The sequence below is a fragment of the Brachyistius frenatus genome, unplaced genomic scaffold (assembly GCF_029030835.1).
Source record: "Brachyistius frenatus isolate BFR_SWC_R1_liver_20210118 unplaced genomic scaffold, ASM2903083v1 Contig_150, whole genome shotgun sequence".
Taxonomy (NCBI): Eukaryota; Metazoa; Chordata; class Actinopteri; family Embiotocidae; genus Brachyistius; species Brachyistius frenatus.
Genome location: NW_027210749.1, coordinates 44,826 through 65,000, shown reverse-complemented (window position 1 = coordinate 65,000; position 20,175 = coordinate 44,826). Strand labels below are relative to the sequence as shown.

At 43.2% G+C, this 20,175-nt stretch overlaps 1 protein-coding gene across 3 annotated transcripts in view; it reads left to right on the top strand.

The window, feature by feature from the left end:
• The window catches only part of adamtsl5 (ADAMTS like 5), a 37,773-nt gene that overhangs the window by 6,246 nt on the left and 11,352 nt on the right, over positions 1-20,175 (top strand). The window contains exons 1-7 of one of the 3 annotated variants that reach the window (XM_069715982.1): positions 4,637-4,704; positions 9,545-9,653; positions 10,258-10,430; positions 11,185-11,245; positions 12,342-12,447; positions 12,967-13,094; positions 17,246-17,369. In XM_069715982.1, the coding sequence (XP_069572083.1) occupies positions 9,603-9,653; positions 10,258-10,430; positions 11,185-11,245; positions 12,342-12,447; positions 12,967-13,094; positions 17,246-17,369 (643 nt within the window). In that variant the 5' untranslated portion in view covers positions 4,637-4,704; positions 9,545-9,602. Of the gene's footprint in view, positions 1-4,599; positions 4,705-9,544; positions 9,654-10,257; positions 10,431-11,184; positions 11,246-12,341; positions 12,448-12,966; positions 13,095-17,245; positions 17,370-20,175 lie in introns of those variants that run through there. The other 2 variants (XM_069715981.1, XM_069715980.1) reach the window with 2 other exon arrangements.

Below are 20,175 nucleotides of genomic sequence, written 5' to 3'. Positions count from 1 at the left end.
GTTCGGTTTGCGTTTTCGTAGCTGCAGTTGTTAAAAAAAAACAGAGTTGATGTGTTTAACTGATGTTCGTGAGTCGCGTTGCTTCGTGCTGTCGGTACATCGGCGTATAATCCGCTGTGACACGGAAGTTAACGGAGAATATTCACCATTTCAGAGGCGGATTTTTTAGAATTTTTTTTGCTTTAAAAAATTGCCCAATCAAAACAATTGGATATGAAAATAGTTTCAGTATCAATATCGTTTAAGTGTTACAGATCGACACAAAACCAATTTACATTCTCATGTAGTTCTTCAAAAGCCAGAATAAAAAATAAAAAAAGAAGACGAACAGAGAGGAGAAAAAAGACGAGAAACTGACAAATATTTCACTTCAAGGTGAATTTACTCAGATTTCATTTGTTTATTTGTTCTTTGTGTTTAATTAGTGTTGCTTCATACTGTCAGTAAATCCACATAAAATACGCCGTGATACAGAAGCTAATGGAGAATATTCACTATTTGAGAGACTGACTTTTCCCCTTTTTTGCTCTAAAAATGACTCAATTAAAACAGTTGATTATGAAAATAGTTTACTGGTGATCGATTCATCAGGTTAGCAATGAAATGATGCCGATCAACACAAAACCAAAAACACCTTTTGGGACTTTAAGTTGAAAAAAAAAGTCGATTAAAACCAGTTATTAAGGGAAAAAAAAAAGCAAATCAATGTTGTTTTAATATCTGTGTTCAATAATGAATTATCATTGTGAAATTATTGTTTAATCTGATCATTATATTTTGTGAGATTAACCGTTTCATCCGCCAAATGTCATAAAATGGTTGAAAAAAAAATCTTCATCACAATTTTCCAGAATTGGAAGTGATATTTTCTGATTTTTATTTTCCACTAAAATCCTTACAATTAAATTGATATAAAATAGAAAGCGATCTTATTTGAGAAGCTGCAACGCGAGAATTATCATCCGAGTAATATGCTGAAAGTCAAAAACTCAAACTCCAAACGTAAACAATGAACATGACAATCTGCAGGTCCTGTTGGAGAACAGTTTAGAGTTCGTAGAGCTTTGAGCATCACTGAGTCCAATTATTTCAATTTCAAACACATTTAATGAGCTAAAATTACTCTCATTTAAAGTCAATTTTGACCTTTTATCCTTTAAACGTACCAGCCAGCGTGATGCTTTAAGTTTCTTCCTGTTTTATTTGTTTGATGCTCGCGGTCGTGTCGTGGTGTTTTTGTCGGGCGGCCGCCGGTTTCTTTTCTCCTCGTCCTTTTTTTTTTTTCTCGGCGAAAATAAACAACGAGTCTCGTGTTGATTAAAGCCATTTCCCTCTCCCTGCCCCGCAGCTATGCACTAATGTGCTGCTATAGTCTTAATGAGAGCAGGAGGAGGCGGGCCGACCCCTGCAGCGAGGGGGGGCCGGAGGGGGGAGTGGGGGGGGGGGACCAGTCAGCCACCAGAGCTGCCGTCTTTTTATGTTGCAAAAAACTGGAGCTCAAAGATCAAGTGAAAGCGAAAGAAATCCCTCCTTCTTTGGAGATTTAAATCCTCGACAGGCGCAATTCAGTTATTTATGAAATCTACCCCCCCCACCCCACAAAAAAAAAAAAAAAACCCAGGAAGAGTTTCATCTTTTAGAAGAAGTTCTCAGATCCATATTTTTTAAAGCAAAAATAAGGTGATTTTAGCTGCTTTGAAGCAGCAGATGGCGGTAATTCGTATTTCTTCCCCATTACAATAAAGAAGTTGACCAATGGATAATTTACAATTAATAATAAATGAATCTAAAGACAAGAACAAACACATCAGTGTTTGTCATATGACGTGTTTATCTCCTGTAAAAAAAAGTTTTTGTTTTTTTGTTTTTTTTAATCCATTCAGGACTATGAGAGTGGATCAAAAAAGTTCACAGACTGTTCCTGTTGCGCGTGAACGTGCTCAAAGCATGCACCTGAAACTCGAGCAGAGAAACTTCAAATTTAGTGTCCAATTTATTTGGAGGTTTGGTTCCCTGTGACTTCCTTGTCACAGGGAACCAAATCTGCTGAGTCGAGAGGTTAGGGAACGATGGTCGTGTTTTTCTAGGCTAGAAACTCGCCGGTTGTCGAGATGCTGTGAGCTTGCGTATCGTCGTGTTGGAGAACCTTGTTGCCATGGCGCCACAGTTCAGGTGAATGTTTTTTCCCCCTCAGACGCCTCAGAAGGTCCCGGTAGAACTCGGTGTTGACAGTCTGACTCTGGGGGAATGAATTCACGGTTACACAACGTCAAAGAAAAACCCACCTGCTGTGTCCTGACCTGACAGGCCTTCTTCGGGTCTCGGACAGTGAAGCTCCGCCCCCTCTTGAAACGTTGAACGTCACTCAGAAAACCCTCATCGCTTCATCGCCGTTAGACTTTCTGAAGTGTCTTGTTGACGATTTCCAGAGTTTGACTGAAAATCGGATGTTTTTCTGGGCGCTCAGGCGACTCTGCTATAAAAAAAAAAAACAGACATGATTCCGTAGTGGAAATCACTGCATGGGCTCAGGAACACCTGTTAGATGTTTTGTTCCCCCAAAATTTGACCCAAAATCTGATGATTCTCTGCTCTAGTTTCAGGTCCGTGGCAAAATCACAAATGTTCAGCTGGTGATGTTGATCTAGCGAGAAAACCTGGAATGCTTAAAATGTGAAGATGCACGATTTGAAGTTAAAGAAATCAGACCTGCAAAACAAACGAGCGTGGTGACGATGGGAGGAGCCTCTCGTCGTCAGGTCATGACTTATGTTCTCCTCGCCTCTTTCGGTCAGCGCGACCTTCTTCTTTGTTCCTTCCGATAAGAATTCCCCCATGTAAGGCCGGGACGGGAGCCGAGGGCTCTGAAGGGAAGGGCTGCTCAGCCGACTGTGAGCGAGATGTCTATCCTTTAATTGGACGGGGCAACTACTGACCTGGGGCCGAGCCAAACGCAAGAACAAAAAAATAAAACTCCCGAAAGCTTTCGGATCGGCTCTGTGTTCACGGCCCCGACCCTCAGACGTATGACACACTTTGCCGGTGCCGGGAAGCAAATCGGAGAAGAGGGGTTTTCCCCAAACTCACGGCAGCTTCTCAGAAGAAAAAGCTTCGACGAGTCAGACGTCTCGCGGAGATCTTATCCGCCAGCACCTCCGAAGTGGCTCAAAGAGCTGAAACTACTAATTCAGTGACTTTAACTTGAGGTCATATTTCACCTCTTCACGCTGCCCCGCCGGCGGGTCGGTCGTGACGCGCTCAAACTCTCAGAGCCTTATTTTAACTACGACTGGACGTCCCAAAGTTTCCGTAGATGCTAAACATGTCTTGAAATGTGTGTAAAGTTGTCTAAAAACACCCAGAATATTTTATTTTGATGCTATCGGGAGTTTTAGGTTAGAATTTTTTTTGGGGGGGTTTTAGAAATTATATTGCAGAAACCAGCGTCGTGGAGAGTCTCCGGCAGTTTTCTGAATGGTGTACTTCCTTTAGTACATTAATATGAAGTACTCTTTACAGTTCAGGACGCTAAAATGAATTTCAGCAGTGCAGTGTTGTCTCAAACCGCACACTGCCGGAAATAACCGCAGCATTTGAATGCACCAACATATCTGCAGCTTTAATTATTTTTATCCAGAAATCAACGTGTTTTCGTGCCCCGTGTATAAATATACAGATGGCTAGGTTTTTACGAAAAGATCACGTTTTGGGTTAAATTAAGTACAATTCTCACGTAAGTTATGTTACGAAAGTTAAAATAAGACAACGATGGCTTTTGTTTTTGGCCACTAGAGGTCAACATCGGTCGTTTTTAACTCCGACAACCGTCGTCGTCCTCTGGTGAGGTTCGGCTCGATGGGAAACTTAAACATCTTTGGATATTCAGACCAAACAAGACGTCTGAACGCGTCGGTTCGGGCGTATGAGTAATCGATAAATTGAGAAAGTGATTTGTGATTAGAAAAGTAAAACTAAACCGGGTTCGAAGGAGACCGGAGACGGTTTCTCGATGGATCTCTAATTCAGATTATTAAGTGAAAAGGCTTAACGGAAACACAGCGGGCGACGCTGGTTCATCTCACGTCTCTTTATGTAACGGGGGTCAACTGGGGGGTTGATGAAGGAGGTGGGGGAGGGGGGGGGAGTCCGGTTCGGGCGGTCCATCGCTCTCAGGTTGTGTGGGAGTTAATAAGACACTGTGGGGGGGCGACCGGGCGGTGGAGGGGGGTGGAATTAATGCTACTCCCTGGATGGGGGGGCATTCCTGACCTTGGCTCCTGCCCGCGGGGGTTCGCAGCGGCGCGTCAGCTTATTTGTGGATATTATCAACGACCTAAAGATCTCTGCTGTTTGAAGTGTCAGCCGAAGTTTTTCTTTCTCTTCGCTCTTTTGTCCCCCCCTCCCCCCCCTCCCCGTCCTTCTGCTCAAACACCTCCGACGACGTCTTTTACCCCTTGTGCTTTTGTTGCGTTCGCGTGTCTGTGTGTGTGTGTGTGTGTGTGTGTGTGTGTGTGTGTGTGTGTGTGTGTGTGTGTGTGTGTGTGTGTGTGTGTGTGTGTGTGTGTGTGAGAGGACGAGGGTGATGTCACCAGCTGACTGATGGTGTTTGTTTCGCTCCGTGTCTCCAGGAAGCCGACTCTGCGCCGGGCCCTGACCTTTGTCCTGCTGCTGGTCGCTCCCGTCTGTCCGTCCTCCCCACAGAGCGTAAGTCCGACCCGCCCGCATCAACACAAGTCGCCTCACGGCCTCCCGCTCAGACGCCTCCTACTATAACTCCCCCCCCTCCTCCCCTCCCGAACGGCTCGTCACACCCACGGCTCCTTTTAACAATGACGTAACCCTGTGAAGTGGGAGCGCTTTAATTACCCCGTCGCAGCCTAAACACAGCTGTTTCCATTCATTTTAAAACTACACCTACACCGGTATTTGTTTCGTCAGCGTATTATTGTACTGTGTTGGCAAACTGTGGCCCGTTTACACATCCTGTAAGACTCACAGCAACATTCAGCATCCAAGTCAAGTCGGATTTCTTTCCACCTGATCAATCAAAGCCAAACATTTGCTCTCCTGCCAACACTTGCTTTAACAGTCAGTTTTCCTGAGTGTCTAACTTCGTTGCTGTGAGAGAGGGTTTTTGGTGCCGGGCAGGTCGTTGTACGGTGGAGGTCGCCGAACCAAAACAGCAAGCTGAAAGAGGCTAAAAGAAAAAAAACCGCTCTGCGGCGAGGCACGATTGATGATTTTTCTGTTAGTTGTCATTGAAAAAGCCACATTGTTAATATGTGTTTGTTGTTTATAGAAATACAACCACGTTTCCAAAGAAACGCAGTGTAAAATGTAAAAAACAGAATGCGATGGTTTGCAAATCGTGTAAACCGAAGACAAGATATCAAATGTTGAAACTGAGGAATTTTATTGTTTTATGAATAATATGTGCTCATTTTTTAATTTGATGCCAGCAACACGTTGTTGGAACAGGGTCAACAACACACTGAAATTCTCACAACTAATTAGGTTACTTGTAAACAGATCAGTAACATGATTGGGTACAAAAAGAGCATCCCAGGGAGGCGGAGTCTGTCAGCTGAGAGGTTCATCGCTCTGTGAAAGACTACGCGGGCAAATAGTGCAACAATTAAGACGGATGTTCCCGAAGTCTCTGTACGCAAGAGACAAGGTTGAAAATATTGGAAATCAATATTGGATGGTGGTGATCTTTGGACTCTGAGGCAGCACTGCATTAAAAACAGCCACAAATCTGTAGCGGAAATCACTGCTTGGGCTCAGGAACACTTCTGAAAATGCAGGTTAAAACTCGACCATGCAAAGAAAAAAAAACGTGTATAAACATGATCCGGAAACGCCGCCGCCTTCCGAGCTCATTTAACATGAGCTGAGGTGAAGTGGGAAATGGTCCTGTGGTCTGACGGGTCAAAACTTTGTATTCTTTTTGAAAATCATGGACGCCGCATCCTCCATGCTAAAGAGAAGAGGGACCATCCAGCTTGTTATCAGTGCACATTCCAAAAGCCAGCATCAGTGATGGTACGTGGGTCCATTGAGTGCAAAATAAGCATATATCTTACATAAAACAATACAATTCCTCAGTTTTAACATTTGATATATGTGTATGTGATTTGCAAATCATTGCATTTGGTTTTTAATTACATTTTACACGGCGTCCCAACTTTTTTTTTTAAAAGCAGAGTTGTATATTAATAATAGAGCTTTAAAGAACATCTTTATTAGACATCTTTGATCATATGCGATTGTAAACGCAAATATTTTCCCGTCACAGAAATCCTTTAATTGTACATGTATTTTTTTTTAATTTTTTTTTTAGGAGTTCAGCTGACCTCTGCGTTAAGCTGTGCAAATATATAAAGCTAATAGCTGGATCAGTGTTTCAACAAGTGGCACCACGCTGTGTTTACACACAGAGCCTTGTAGTCCTAACCTGCCAGCGCCCAAGGCCATTTCCCACAGCCGGCCCACTTCCTCCCGCCTTTACGTCTTCTCTTTCTTACATCTGACAGAGTTAAATGTTGTGATTAAGGTTCATTTGTGTGGAAGGAAAAAACCCCGCTATCAGGTTCCCAACGAGAAAAATCCAGCTCATTTCGATAATAAGCCAATCACGGCTCGTTGTCTGGTCGCTGAGGTCTGCTCGTGTGCTGATTGGATTGTTTTTGCAGCGTGGTTTGTCTTCAGGCGGTATTTTTGGTCTCGGTCATGGCGGCGCACCCGTTAACCGGCGTCCCCCTCGGTCTTTTCTGTGCTCATCTTTCATCGCTGTTTGTCTTGTTGTTAGCTGGTTTCCCCCCCCTCCCTCCCCCCCATTTATTATTTTCTGTGGTTAGAAAAAAAAAAACAGTCCGTGTTTTAGGTCGCTGGAACATCTTCTGCTCTCCGTCATGTGTTGCAGCTGCAACCGATTATGGGTCTGTTGTCAACATGTGCCCAAATAGATCAAGAAATACCAAATATTAAACTCAGAGCTGTCAAAGCACGGCTGTTGTTCTCTTTCGTCTCCGAGTACAAGTGTCATCGTATCACTTTTATATGGTGGTGACTTTTCTTTGGTCTCGTGGGAACTTTTCTCAGGATAATAAAATCATTAACTTGTGATTTCAAGATAACTCTGATTCACGTATTAAAATGTGTAGTTCACAAACTACACATTTGATCTCATTTAGTTTACAAACGACACATTTGATCTCATTTAGTTTACAAACGACACATTTGATCTCATTCAGTTTACAAACTACACATTTGATCTCATTTAGTTTATAAACTACACATTTGATCTCATTCGGTTTACAAACTACACATTTGATCTCATTTAGTTTATAAACTACACATTTGATCTCATTCGGTTTACAAACTACACATTTGATCTCATTCAGTTTACAAACTACACATTTTATTTGGATCTGTCGTCAGATTTCTTTGATTTATCCTGCTAACACACAACATATTAAGATGTAATAAATAAAACTAAACTGAACTGAACACAGACATCAAGGTGAAACTCACAAAGGGACCAGATGTAACGTGGTTTCTGTCAGTAGCAGCGTGTCAGGTAAAGACGACTGGGAGGGGGGGGGGGCGCAATGTAAAGGTCAAAGGTCGCTTTCATTAATCTAGAAAGCCGGCCCACCCCCATCTCCAACTGTTATCAACGCTAATTTGACCGGCGGTAACACTAATGAGGGCAACCTCAGGTGACCCCGCCACGGAAAAATGACGGAGAGTCGTAGCGCAGGTTAGCTCAGAGTGTGTGTGTGTGTGTGTGTGTGTGTGTGTGTGTGTGTGTGTGTGTGTGTGTGTGTGTGTGTGTGTGTGTGTGTGTGTGTGTGTGTGAGGCCATTTCTGCTCCGTGAGTCACAAAGTCAAGGAGTCTCAGGCGGTCTCGGTCTCCCCTCGCTGTGACTACAAAAACCTCAATAAAAGTGTCAGTCGTTAAACGTACGGGTTTGTTTTGAGGTTGTTGTTGTTGTTGTTGTTGTTTTAAATGTGGGCCTTTTTATCGCGGAGATTTATGGACAGCAGCGATCAAAAGCACGTCGGTGTGCAGATATTACACCAGGCAACCCGCCACATACAAGGAGCGCTGTTGTCTTAAACTCATTTAACATCCGGTTTCTCCCCTCTAGTAGTTTTATGTGGTTTAAATCAACTCGTATTTCACTGTCTGACAGCATCAGCTGGTTCCAACTCTTCATTAAATCAATGTGATGTTTTTACTGGTAGAAATACTCAAACACGACCGCTTTACGAAGTATCAAACACCTTTTTTCTGTTTGACTAAATTTATATTTCTTAACTTGGGATGCAAACTCTGGAATGGAAATATTGTCGATGTTTTACCAGCATTTATTTAGACATATTTGACATATATACAAAATGACCTTGGTTTTGTAGGTTTTTACCATAAACCGTATGTAAAAGTGTTCGTAGCTTCTGGGTCTGAAAAATGAGGCCGATGCAGAAGTGCTTTAAGCTGCAATACCACCGAGGGCCACTAGAGGTCGGCTCAAAAAAAAACGTAATAACTCCATAGACTTCCATTCAACTTCTCTCATGAAATTCTCAGTCAATAAAAGGTCTCCAGCAGTTATCTCGGTGTTGTTAGCTGAAGTCGTTCTTTCTCATTAGTTTTCTGAAAATAATCCCTCATTAATTAGAAATCAAGCCTCAAAAAGACCTGTTTTTGGGGGGCGTGTCTGTTTGATTGACAGGCCTCTGGTGCAGTCAGTTTACAGCTATCGGTGGGCGGGACGTAGTATCGTCAGGTTTCTAATCAGATCGAGTTAGATTGACCGCAAACTACTCTCCCCCCCAGCTCGTCCAAATATGGTCACTTCCTGCTCCGAACTAGCAAAGATGGCGCCGGACAAAAATCCGAGCTCAAGGCTCCATAAGGGCTGTTCACAAACCCACGGGTGACGTCATTATGGTTTGAACAAGGTTGTTTTTTTTTACTGCACAGCTTAATTTTATAACGACCGACTTCTTGTCATGAGTTTAAATTCTTACTTTTTTTTTTTCGCTCTTTATTCACATCTGGCTTCGAGTCACAATTCTCGTCGATTCCCTTGAAGACTCCAGAACCTTCCTGACAGACAGTCAGCAGAAGAAGTTGTTAAAATGTGTGTGTAAAGAGTTAAAAGTGTGTGTGTGTGTGTGTGTGTGTGTGTGTGTGTGTGTGTGTGTGTGTGTGTGTGTGTGTGTGTGTGTGTGTGTGTGTGTGTGTGTGTGTGTGTGTGTGTGGGAACGCTGCCAGCTCCAGTCCTCTGGAGAAACTCTGGAATGTGTTTGAGGAGCGCCATTCAGATTTCTCTTAATCACTTTTTATTGTTGGACTCCGATGATCCCGACCCGGCAGCCTCACGTACTCTTCTGTTGTTTTCACACCTTCTATCTATCAATATTGATCTGCCTCATTTTGGATTCTTGGCTAAAAATACAGCGAGTTCAATGAGAGTCACACATCACTAAACTCCTCCCACCACACTTTTTCTTTTTCTTTTTTCTTCCACAGATGATATCCCATCATCCTGTGCTCTCTCTGTGTTTCTCTGAGCTGCTGACAGCCGAACATGCAGGACGTCGCCGACCGACCACAGAACAGAGTCCTGTTTTCTCTGCAGGTTTTAATGTTCACTAGTTTCCTGTTGACTCGACCCCAGAGTGGCGGTCTATCCCCGAAAAATACAGTATAAAGAGAAATAAAACAGAAAGTCAGGTGTTACTAGTGCAGATAATAAAATGTGTTAATACTGCAGACATTTGCATCAACATGCAAATACAATCATTTTAACTTTTGATTTGAATTAACTTACTTTTTTTTTTTTAAAAGGACAGTTTGGAAAGTAACTTCAAATTCAAGCAATTGCCAACTTTTTTTCTTAATTTAGCTTTAAATTATCGCTACAATAACTTCATGCTCATCTAATTCCTCTAATTAACTTATTTTTAGTTTTCTGGCGGTCCATCTGAAAATATTCCCGTCATTAATCAGTTATTAGGCCTCAAAAAGCGGCATTTCTGGGGGCGTGCCTGTTTGATTGACAGGCCTGTGGTGCAGTCAGGTCACGGCTGTCGGGGGGCGGGACGTAGTATCGCCGGGTTTCCAATCAGATCGAGTCAGATCCACCGCTTCGTTCTCGTCTCTTTTCTCGCGTCACTTTGCGACAAAGAGTTTGAGTTTGTTCAGCATTAAATTGATCGTCTTTCTCCCTCCGACGGCTTCAGGCCTCTTGGATTTCTGCGTGGGGTCCTTGCAGCGAGGCCTCGTCGGGGCGTCCGGCGCGTGCACGACGGCAGCTGCACTTCAGAAACGAGTGGGCGACGTGGAGCGGCTGGTCCGTCTGCTCACGCAGCTGTGGGGGCGGAGCCTCTATGCGGACACGCACCTGCATCACCAGGTAAAACAGCATTTTGAATTAGTAGAATAAAAAAAACAACTCTAACTTATATGCGTGTTGTCCGTGTCTGCATTATTTTTTCAGAGAAACAAGAAATACATTTAAAGTGCTATATTTGAAATAATTTAAGTGAACATATTTTAAATAGGCCTTGAAAATATCATATTTAACAAGATAAATACTAATAGTATACATTTTACTGAACTGTTAAGTTGTTGTTGTTTTTGTTTTTTACTTGACCCTCAAATTGATGATTTCAGTATTGTTTCACTATTTAATGAAAATTAAGATGTCTAAGGTTTACGAATTAAAAAAATAATTTAATTAAAATTAATTATTAAAATGAAGGAATCTGACCATTTGTATTCCAAAATCAACTTCAGGGTTGTAAAAATAAATTCTGAATAACACTGTGGTCTTTCAAAGAGCAGCAGATATTTATTTTTTTTATCAGTAATTTGATTTTGTATAAGAGGACTTTGAAATCTGCTGTGAATCAGACTCTCTCGTGAAGTTAAATACAAATACATTCATTGATTTTCCTAATTCTTTTGTCCATAGAAACATACACACAGATTTACATGCAACGGTCCACCTGAACAATCAAACAATTTTAAAGTCACATTTGAATAAATGAAAAAATTCTGCCAAATATTTTGTAATTCTGAGAAGCCTGGATATTACATACTTTCTGACTGAATATTAAAGCTGTGTCCTGCTGTATTTAAATCTCTTTTCCCCCCCGGTGTCCCAGGAACCCGGTTGGCGGACCGTGTGCAGGAGATCCCAGACAATACAAGATCTGCAACACCAAGGTCATTTCAGCACGACTGTTTTCACACCGGATGAAACGCGGACTTTCAGTGCACAGTTCAGAACAATGGCCCGTGTTTGCTCCGCGAGTCGATCACGCGGGCGTGTTTTCAGCTCACAGCTCTCGGGGTGTGATCTGGAATTTCACTGACATATTACAACCATTGTGTCAAAACGAAATATTGATTCGGGGAAAAACACAGCGATGTGTCGCAGCGTGTTTTAAGGAAAAGTTTGACGGCAGTTTGTAAGTCCGACGCAGATCCTCGTCTTCTCACTTTAAAGTGCTTTCGTGATACAGCAGTGATGTTTCTGCGCGTGTACTCGTCGCACTGTGGAGATAGAAAAAAAAAAATCAGTCACATTTAGGGTTTTCAAAATAAGAGAAAACCGTAAAAGTGGCATGAAAGTGTTTTCAGGTTGTCTGTCGCCGTTCTCGTGATATCTCAGAAACACCTCGAGGGAATTTCTTCAAATTTGGCACCAACGTTCACCGGGACTCAAAGATGAACTGATTCAATTTTGGAGGTCAAAGGTCACTGTCATTTCATGTCCGTCCCATTTTTGCGCATGCGATCTCAGCTCGAGGGAATTTCTTCAACGTGTTTGTTGTTGTAACTCAGGAATTGATCAAGTAATTATAACTAAATTGTACAAAAACGTCGAATAAGATGAAGCGATGTAGTGAAAACATTTTATACACGAAGAGGTCAAAGGTCATCTTCACTATTACATCATCGTAATGTTCTGCAAAACACTTTTCTTGTCATTATTGAACTCCTTTAAATGTTTTTGCAGAAACATCTGGATTTGAAGCATCGTCCATTGTCATGGCAACAACTGATTTATTGGACAAATTCCTTCATAGTTTTCACCACATGTATTATAAGAGTGTGAACAGATGTAGATGCAAACTGGGACTTGTTTGGTTGGTAATTCTACTTTTAAGACTGTTTTTACAGTCAGAATTGTGAGCTGGGTAAACTCAAGAGTTTGGATAAGACACATTGAATGTGTTTAAGTGCAGGTTAATCCTCTAGAAAATTTGTACGATGACCTTATACAACCTCTTCAAAGTGTTTATGTGTTTGCTCTCAGGAGTGTGCCTCTGGCTCGGAGGATTTCCGGGAGATGCAGTGTGCCGCCTTCAACGACAGACCGCTGGTGGCTGGAAACTCCTTCAGGTGGACCACGTTTCACGGAGGTCAGTGAGACGAATCACGTCCTCGTACGTACGACGTGTCGTTTGGAGATACGAGGAAAAGGAAGAAAATGAAAAAAGAAAACTGCTTGCCTTCAACTTGATTTCTTAACTTTAATAAGCTCATTCAAAAATTTTCGATCACATAAACTTGAATTGCCACTAATTAATAACCATTAATAACACTAATCAGAACAACAAACAAGCAGAACGATAAGTTTAAAAAAAAAAAAAAGTAAAACAACGTTTTAAAAATCAATAAATAAAATGCTGAAAAAACAACAACCACCAAGTGATTAAAGACAAAATAGCAGATAAAAGTGATGCATCATAACTTCAGGGTGTTTTTGGCAGCCATGTGGTAAACTTATTATTCTGCCGTGGCTCTCAGGGTTTTTTCTTCCCACCTGTGTACTGACTTTTCTCTCTGGGAAAGAGTTATTTTTCTCAGTCGCCTTCCCTCCCTGATTCTCTTCCCATAATAACGTAACGAGCCAACTGACCGAAGCTCTTCCCCGCCAGGCTCCGACCCCTGTGAACTCAGCTGTCTGGCCTTGGGTCACAACTTCTACTACAACTTCGGCCGAGTGCTCGACGGCACAGCCTGCAGCGAGGAGCCGGGGTCGGTGTGCGTCAACGGACGCTGTCTGGTGAGTGCGTCGGTGTTTTCTGCACACGCTGCGTTCCTTCATTTGGTCGAATCCTGACGCGTCACCTACTTTTGCTCTGAAGCGGTCGCGGCCGACGCGCTCGACTTGCACAATCACTCGAGGGTCCTTGGACTGCTGAGAAAACTCGTGAGGCTCCGTCGGTGGCAGATGTTGCTGTTTTTTGTTGACCGCAGAGCTTCTGGAAACATCTGGCTGGAGGTTTGATGAGAGCGAACTACACAATAAGTTTGCCATAAAACCCAAAAACAATGATGTGAAAGAGGCTAAAAAACAACAACTCCTTAAACCAGCTGAATAAGCTTCTTTTATGTGAACGGTAACAAATCAAATACTCAACAAACACATTTCCTAACAGCTTAAATTCAACAGCGTGTGCTTTTTTTCTGAATACATTTCAGAAAAATATCATAGAAAACGAAACTGTTCATCACTTACTTTACGAATACATTTCAGAGTGTGATTTTTGTGTCCTCTGATCTCTGCGTGTCTCACTGTGGGCCATGTAATTCCTCATTTAAATCCTAAATGACAGTCTGAAACTATTCTAACTGGGTAAAGTACAACTGACAGTTGAGACAACTGTAAACTTTTACCCTCTTTTGTTGAAACGGAAAAGGCGGCCGAATAAATTAGATGCGCGCCGCGAACAAACCGATCAAAGTGAAGTACAGCGACGTCACTTTTTAAGCAAAGTTATTTTTTTGCGCTCCCAAAGTTGCATCGTGAAACCAAAACGAACGGGATCAAATGTACGAAATGCAACAAAAACACAAACCTTTCGGGACTTTCAGGTGTTAAAAAAACCCGCCGCTAAAGTGATTTTAATCTGCTGAATGTTTTAACGTTCCCGTGAAGTAGAAACTCCTTCTAACGCTGCCGTTAATACTTCGTGCTCATTTCTTTAATACGAGGAGAGGTTTGCGTCCGTTTTAAACTCCAACTGTCAGTCACCCCGGAGAAAACAAACAGAACCTGTAGTTCTGGAAACAGCTGACGTCCGTCGTAACTCCTCCCGGCCGGCAGCTCCACCGATGTGAAGTCGACTTGAGAAAAAGAAGCTGGACTTCTCTCTCTCTCTCTCTCTGAGGTATAAGTGATGTTGACCGCTCTGACTGGAGCTCTCTGGAGAAGTGAACTCCATGCTGTGCGTTAGGGCCACAGTGCACTCATCAATGTGGACTGCAGCCTTCAGTTAGCATTACAGCTCTGCTGAGCACACATTCGCACACATCCCGGTCTGGTGTCCCCCGCTCACCTCTCCGAGGCGGGTGGGGGAGGGGGGGGGGGGGGGCGACGAAAGAACGAATATGCATCCTTTCGGGTTTCAGCGTAAACACGCGTCTGTAGTATGTAAATCTCACTCGTAGTCCAAACTATTTATACACAGCTGACAAATTATTACTGTATGTCTGTGTTTACATATGTCTATATATATATATATATATATATATATGTGTGTGTGTGTGTACATGCTCACATGTGGCGCGTAGTGTAAATAAGTAGATTTATGGGCCGTAGACTCGGTCAGCGCGGCGCAGGGCCTGAAACAGGAAGCAGATGCAGCCTGCAGCTGCGTGGAGGCCTGCAGGTCACACCGAGATCACGGCTGCAGAACACATGGCTGGTGTGGATGGTGTGCGTCTGTGTGTGTGCAGCAGATGTAGATGCGCTCCTTCACAGCTCATTTTGTAGTGTTTATTTTATTATCGTTGCAAAATTAGGCTGAAGTTTTTCAGTTTTGTAATTATAAAATCCTTTTTATTTTCCCCTGAAAAGCTATAAAATGGTGAGATAATGGTGAAGAAAAAAAAAAAATGGACGGACCAAGCTGCTAAATGATAATATCAGCTCACCAAACAGGCTCACAAATATTCTGATGTTTGCCAGAAATATTATTTACCAGGTTCACTATTGTAGTTTAGCCTGTTAGCATGCAAAACACTGTTGCTAGGCAACGGCAACATAGACGGCGTCTAGAGGCCGCGGAGGCTAAAATTTTAGCAAGCTAACAGGGCACTGACGTTAATGAGGGAAAAGAGGAGATCAACATTATCCTCAGACGTAGGTTATTATCTAAGTTATGAAGACGAACTCTAAAAGTACAACATATTAGCTTAACATGCAACCAAACATGAACTTCCGTGACCTCCGACCTTTCCGTAAACGTCATCAAACAACGTCACAACTCGTGAACTCAAGGCTTGTAGAAAATGTAGAGGTCCGACGTCGTGAGTCCCACAAGAGGGCGCCGTTCATACGGACTCTTCTGGTCGTACGCGGTGAATACGACGACATTCGAACGCAGCACACCTGAGAGTGAAGAGACTCAATTTAAAATCTGAAGGCAAATGTCAGCATTTAAAAAAAAAAATTTATCCAATCAATTAATTGTTAAGAGATTTTACTGAAAAACCAAAAAGATGTCCACCTCATGGTGGCGCTATGCGGAAGTCGTGAAGATTTTCCCTCCGAAATTTCATGTTGAACCTCCAGAGAAATGTCGGATATTTCAGTCGTTACAACGAGGACTTAAATCATTAAATAGACGATCATAATTTAAATTGAAAGAATCGGTAGCAGAATGTTTCTACACTTTAAAACGTGGATGATTTTGATTGCGTGTATGAGTGTTTTGTGGTGTTTGGCCGGCCGGCGGCGGCCCCTCCCTCGGCGGTGGCCCCTCCCTTGACGGCGGCCCCTTCCCTCGACGGCGGCCCCTTCCCTCGACGGCGGCCCCCTCCCTCGGCGGGCCCCCTCCCTCGACGGCGGCGGCGGCCCCTCCCTCGACGGCGGCCCCTTCCCTCGACGGCGGCGGCGGCCCCTCCCTCGGCGGGGCCCTCGTGCACTCTGCTACCTTGTCACAGAGGATTCATTTCCTGTTGTGCACACAGATGCTTGGAGTGTTGTGGTTTGTTTTTTTAAAGGGTCTCAAGAGGGAGGGAGGGAGGGAGGGAGGGAGGGGGGATATGATTATAGGTTCCCTAGATTGTTGGTTTTCTTTGCCTGGGAACTCCCCCCCGCCCCATCACCCTTCCTCCCTCTCCCTCCCCCTTTTGATTGACTCGCTCTGCAGACGGAGATGAAGACCAGAATCTCCACACAGCGTAAACCATCCGGCTCGTCCGCCGTGCTCTTTGCTTTGCCGTTTTTTAACGTTTACAAAGACATCTCTCTGGCTTCATGAAGCCCCCCCGAGGGTCAATGTTTGTAAAAGAAGGGTGGTGGTGGTGGTGGTGGTGTGGAGGGGGGGGGGGGGTGACGGAGAAGTAAACACGAGGAGGACAGAAACTGAGAATTGAGTCGAGGAACTGGAAGCAGTTGAATGTGACTGTGTGGCAAAAAGAAAGGTTAGAAGCGTCTCAGCAGAAAATGTGTGAAACAGGAGGGTTGCTGCTTCTCAACACGCCGGCAGAGAAACAAGTTTTAATCAAACAACAAGTCGATGTTTGTGAACAGCCGTTATAAAACCTCGAGTTCCGATTTTGGCTGATTTTGGTCGATTTGGAGCAGGAAGTGACCATATTTGGATGAGCTGGGGGGAGGAGCCAGCAGTGGATCTGACTCCATCTCATTAGAAACCTGATTTTCAATGAAAGGCTTCGTCAACGTAATTGTATAGTATATACTGTATACCGATAGCTGTAACCTGACTGCACCACAGGCCTGTCAATCAAGCAGACACGCCCCCAAAAACAGGTCTTCTTGAATCTTCTTTTCTAATGAATGAGGGATTATTTTCAGATGGACCTCCAGAAAACTAATAAGAAGGAGTGACTTTAGCTAACAACACCGAGATAACTGATGGACACATTTTATTCACTTTGGATTTGATAAGTGAAGTTGAATGGGAGTCTATGGAGCCGGAGGCTTTTTGGAGCCGACCTCTAGTGGCACTCGGTGGTATTGCAGCTGAAGACACTTCTGGATCGGAACCATTTTTCTGATCCGGACGCTACGAACACTGTTATATACAATGTATGATTTTAGCAGAGGCAAACTGTCAGTCCCTAAACGACTGTGTGTGTGTGTGTGTGTGTGTGTGTGTGTGTGTGTGTGTGTGTGTGTGTGTGTGTGTGTGTGTGTGTGTGTGTGTGTGTGTGTGTGTGTGTGTGTGTTTATGTGTCGTCCAGACGCCCGGCTGTGACTCCATCTTGGGATCGAAGGCTCAGGAGGACGCCTGCATGGTGTGCGGAGGACACAACACCACCTGCCTGCACCACAAGAGTGTGTACCAGAGCAACGGTCTGGAGGCAGGTAGGATACACACACACACACACACACACACACACACACACACACACACACACACACACACACACACACACACACACACACACACACACACACACACACACACACATCACATTATCTCCACGGTGATTGAGTAGCAGCAGTTTCAGACCAACACTGATGTGAGGATAATTCCAGTCCTCCCGTCCAAGTGTTATTAGTCACCGAAGTTCAGTCAATACCTTATTGTTCTCTGATAAAACGTGAACATTAACCATGGGAACAGCTTTTGGCAAACAATGGTGTTTGGCTGCCCTCCAGCAGGAACTTCAGCTAACAACAGGTCCAAAATTACAGTTGTTAAGGTTTTCAGGAAGAACACAAAGTTCTTCGGGCCGTTCTGGCTCCGTGCCACCAAGACATTTTCTACCTTCGCCGGCAGCTCAGAGGCAAATCTGGAGGTCTGAGGGCACGCAGCCAGCAGAACTTTCACTTTGGTTCAGTGGATTTATCATATCGGAGAGAAAGGATGACTTTCAGCAGTCTGGTGGAGAAGCTGCTTGTGCTGCAGAAACTTATAGAAACCAATATAAACATGTAGCGTTCAGGTCATAGAGACAAACAGACACATCAACATGCACGGGTAGGGTTTCAACAGTATTCAATTCAATTCAATTTTATTTATGAAGCGGCAAATCACAACCCAAGTTATTTCATGGCACTTAACACATTAAAGTCCTTACAGCAGAACTTTACAATATTATACAGAGAAACACAACAATTCAACAATTCCCACATAAGGTAGGAGGGAAAAACTCCTCTTTAAGGGAGAAAATAACAAGGAAAAACTCTCTTTTAAAATGAAGAAACCTCCAACAGAAGGAAAAACTCTTTTTTAACAGAAGAAACCTCCAACAGAAGGAAAAACTCTCTTTTAACATGAAGAAACCTCCAACTGAAGGAAAAACTTTTTTATCAGAAGAAACCTCCAACAGAAGGAAAAACTCTTTTTTAACAGAAGAAACCTCCAACAGACGGAAAAACTCTCTTTTAACATGAAGAAACCTCCAACTGAAGGAAAAACTCTCTTTTAACAGAAGAAACCTCCAACAGAAGGAAAAACTCTCTTTTAAAAGAAGAAACCTCCAACAGAAGGAAAAACTCTTTTAACAGAAGAAACCTCCAACAGAAGGAAAAACTCTCTTTTAACAGAAGAAACCTCCAACAGAAGGAAAAACTCTTTTAACAGAAGAAACCTCCAACAGAAGGAAAAACTCTTTTTTATCAGAAAAAACCTACAACAGAAGGAAAAACTCTCTTTTAACAGAAGAAACCTCCAACAGAAGGAAAAACTCTCTTTTATCAGAAGAAACCTCCAACAGAAGGAAAAACTCTCTTTTAACAGAAGAAACCTCCAACAGAAGGAAAAACTCTTTTTTATCAGAAGAAACCTCCAACAGAAGGAAAAACTCTCTTTTAACAGAAGAAACCTCCAACAGAACCAGGCTCGGAGGTGGGCGGACCCTCTGCCTCGAGCGGTTGGGGGTGAGAGGAGAGCAGAGAGAGAAAAGGGCAGCATAGAGATCCAAAACATGAACATGAAAGTGTGATGACCGTCTCATAAACTCTCACGGTATCGGTACAAGTTATCCCACACGGGTTTGATTTTTTTTTTTGAAGGTGCAGCTGGTGATATTGTCAGTTTTGTTGTCTCTGCTGTATTTTGTATTTGTGGCGCCCACTGCTGAGTCTGACAGGCAAGTCGAGTGGAAGAAGAGTCGCAGCGTGCAGGCGAGCGTGTCCGGTCGTTGCATTTTTTTTTTTTTCAATACCGGTAATGAGCACTTGTGCACGGTATGATAACCGTCAATTTAACCATCAAGATAACCATCAGTTTCGTCCTGTTTCGGTGCCCACTGATTGGTTAAAGCTGCTCCAATAGTTTCAGTGTTCCCCAGTACGGTAACATTATGCTCCATCGACTATATAAAAAAATCAAATCAATATTATAACTCCTTCTTCTTCAGTTCTGACTGAAGTCACTCTAAATGTTACAGTTCAGTCAGAGACGTTTTCTGTTGATGAATTGATGACTATAAATGGTTCAAACATGGGAAGCAGACTTTAAAACTTGTTGCCTTCATTATTTTTGACTTCCTTGGAATCTCGGTTTCGGATTTCCTCCTATATTCTGTGTGTTTGGAGGTCATAGGTTAATTTCTATTTACACAATGTCTGCAAACAGGAAGCTACCTGCTGGGCAAGTATTAACAAGCAGGAAGTGATGGAGACGAGGATATAGTTACATTTCTTTGATCTCTATTGACTCTGTTGACTGCATTGTGATTATTTTTTTTGCAGCTTTTGCTTAAGCTCCCTTAAGGAAAAGTTATTAGTCGGCTGGTAGCCAATCAGACCGTTGAATGAATCATGAGCATCGATCACAAATGAAGCTGCTAATAAAAAATTTTAAAAAAAGCAATTGATGACTTTATTAAAAACCCAGAGAGGAAACGTGTTCAGTCCTGTGAAGACAACGTCATCCGTCACTGCAGGCAGGGATGACAAATTGAATTTGAAGCGATCAAGATGGAATAAAAGCGTGTTTTAGATCGTGCGTTGGCCTCCACCAACCGAGCGCTGGATTGTGATCTTTACTTCGACACCTCTGCTGTGAAACTTGGACTCTATAACGGCGGCTTCCTCACGGCTCCGTGCAGGAAGCAAACAGGCTGATAATGGGCGCTTTGTTTGGGCGACCACTGCAGCCTTGGGAGGTTTTTCCTTCTCCTCCTTGCAGCTGCGTTGACCCAGCAGATGCATAGTTTCT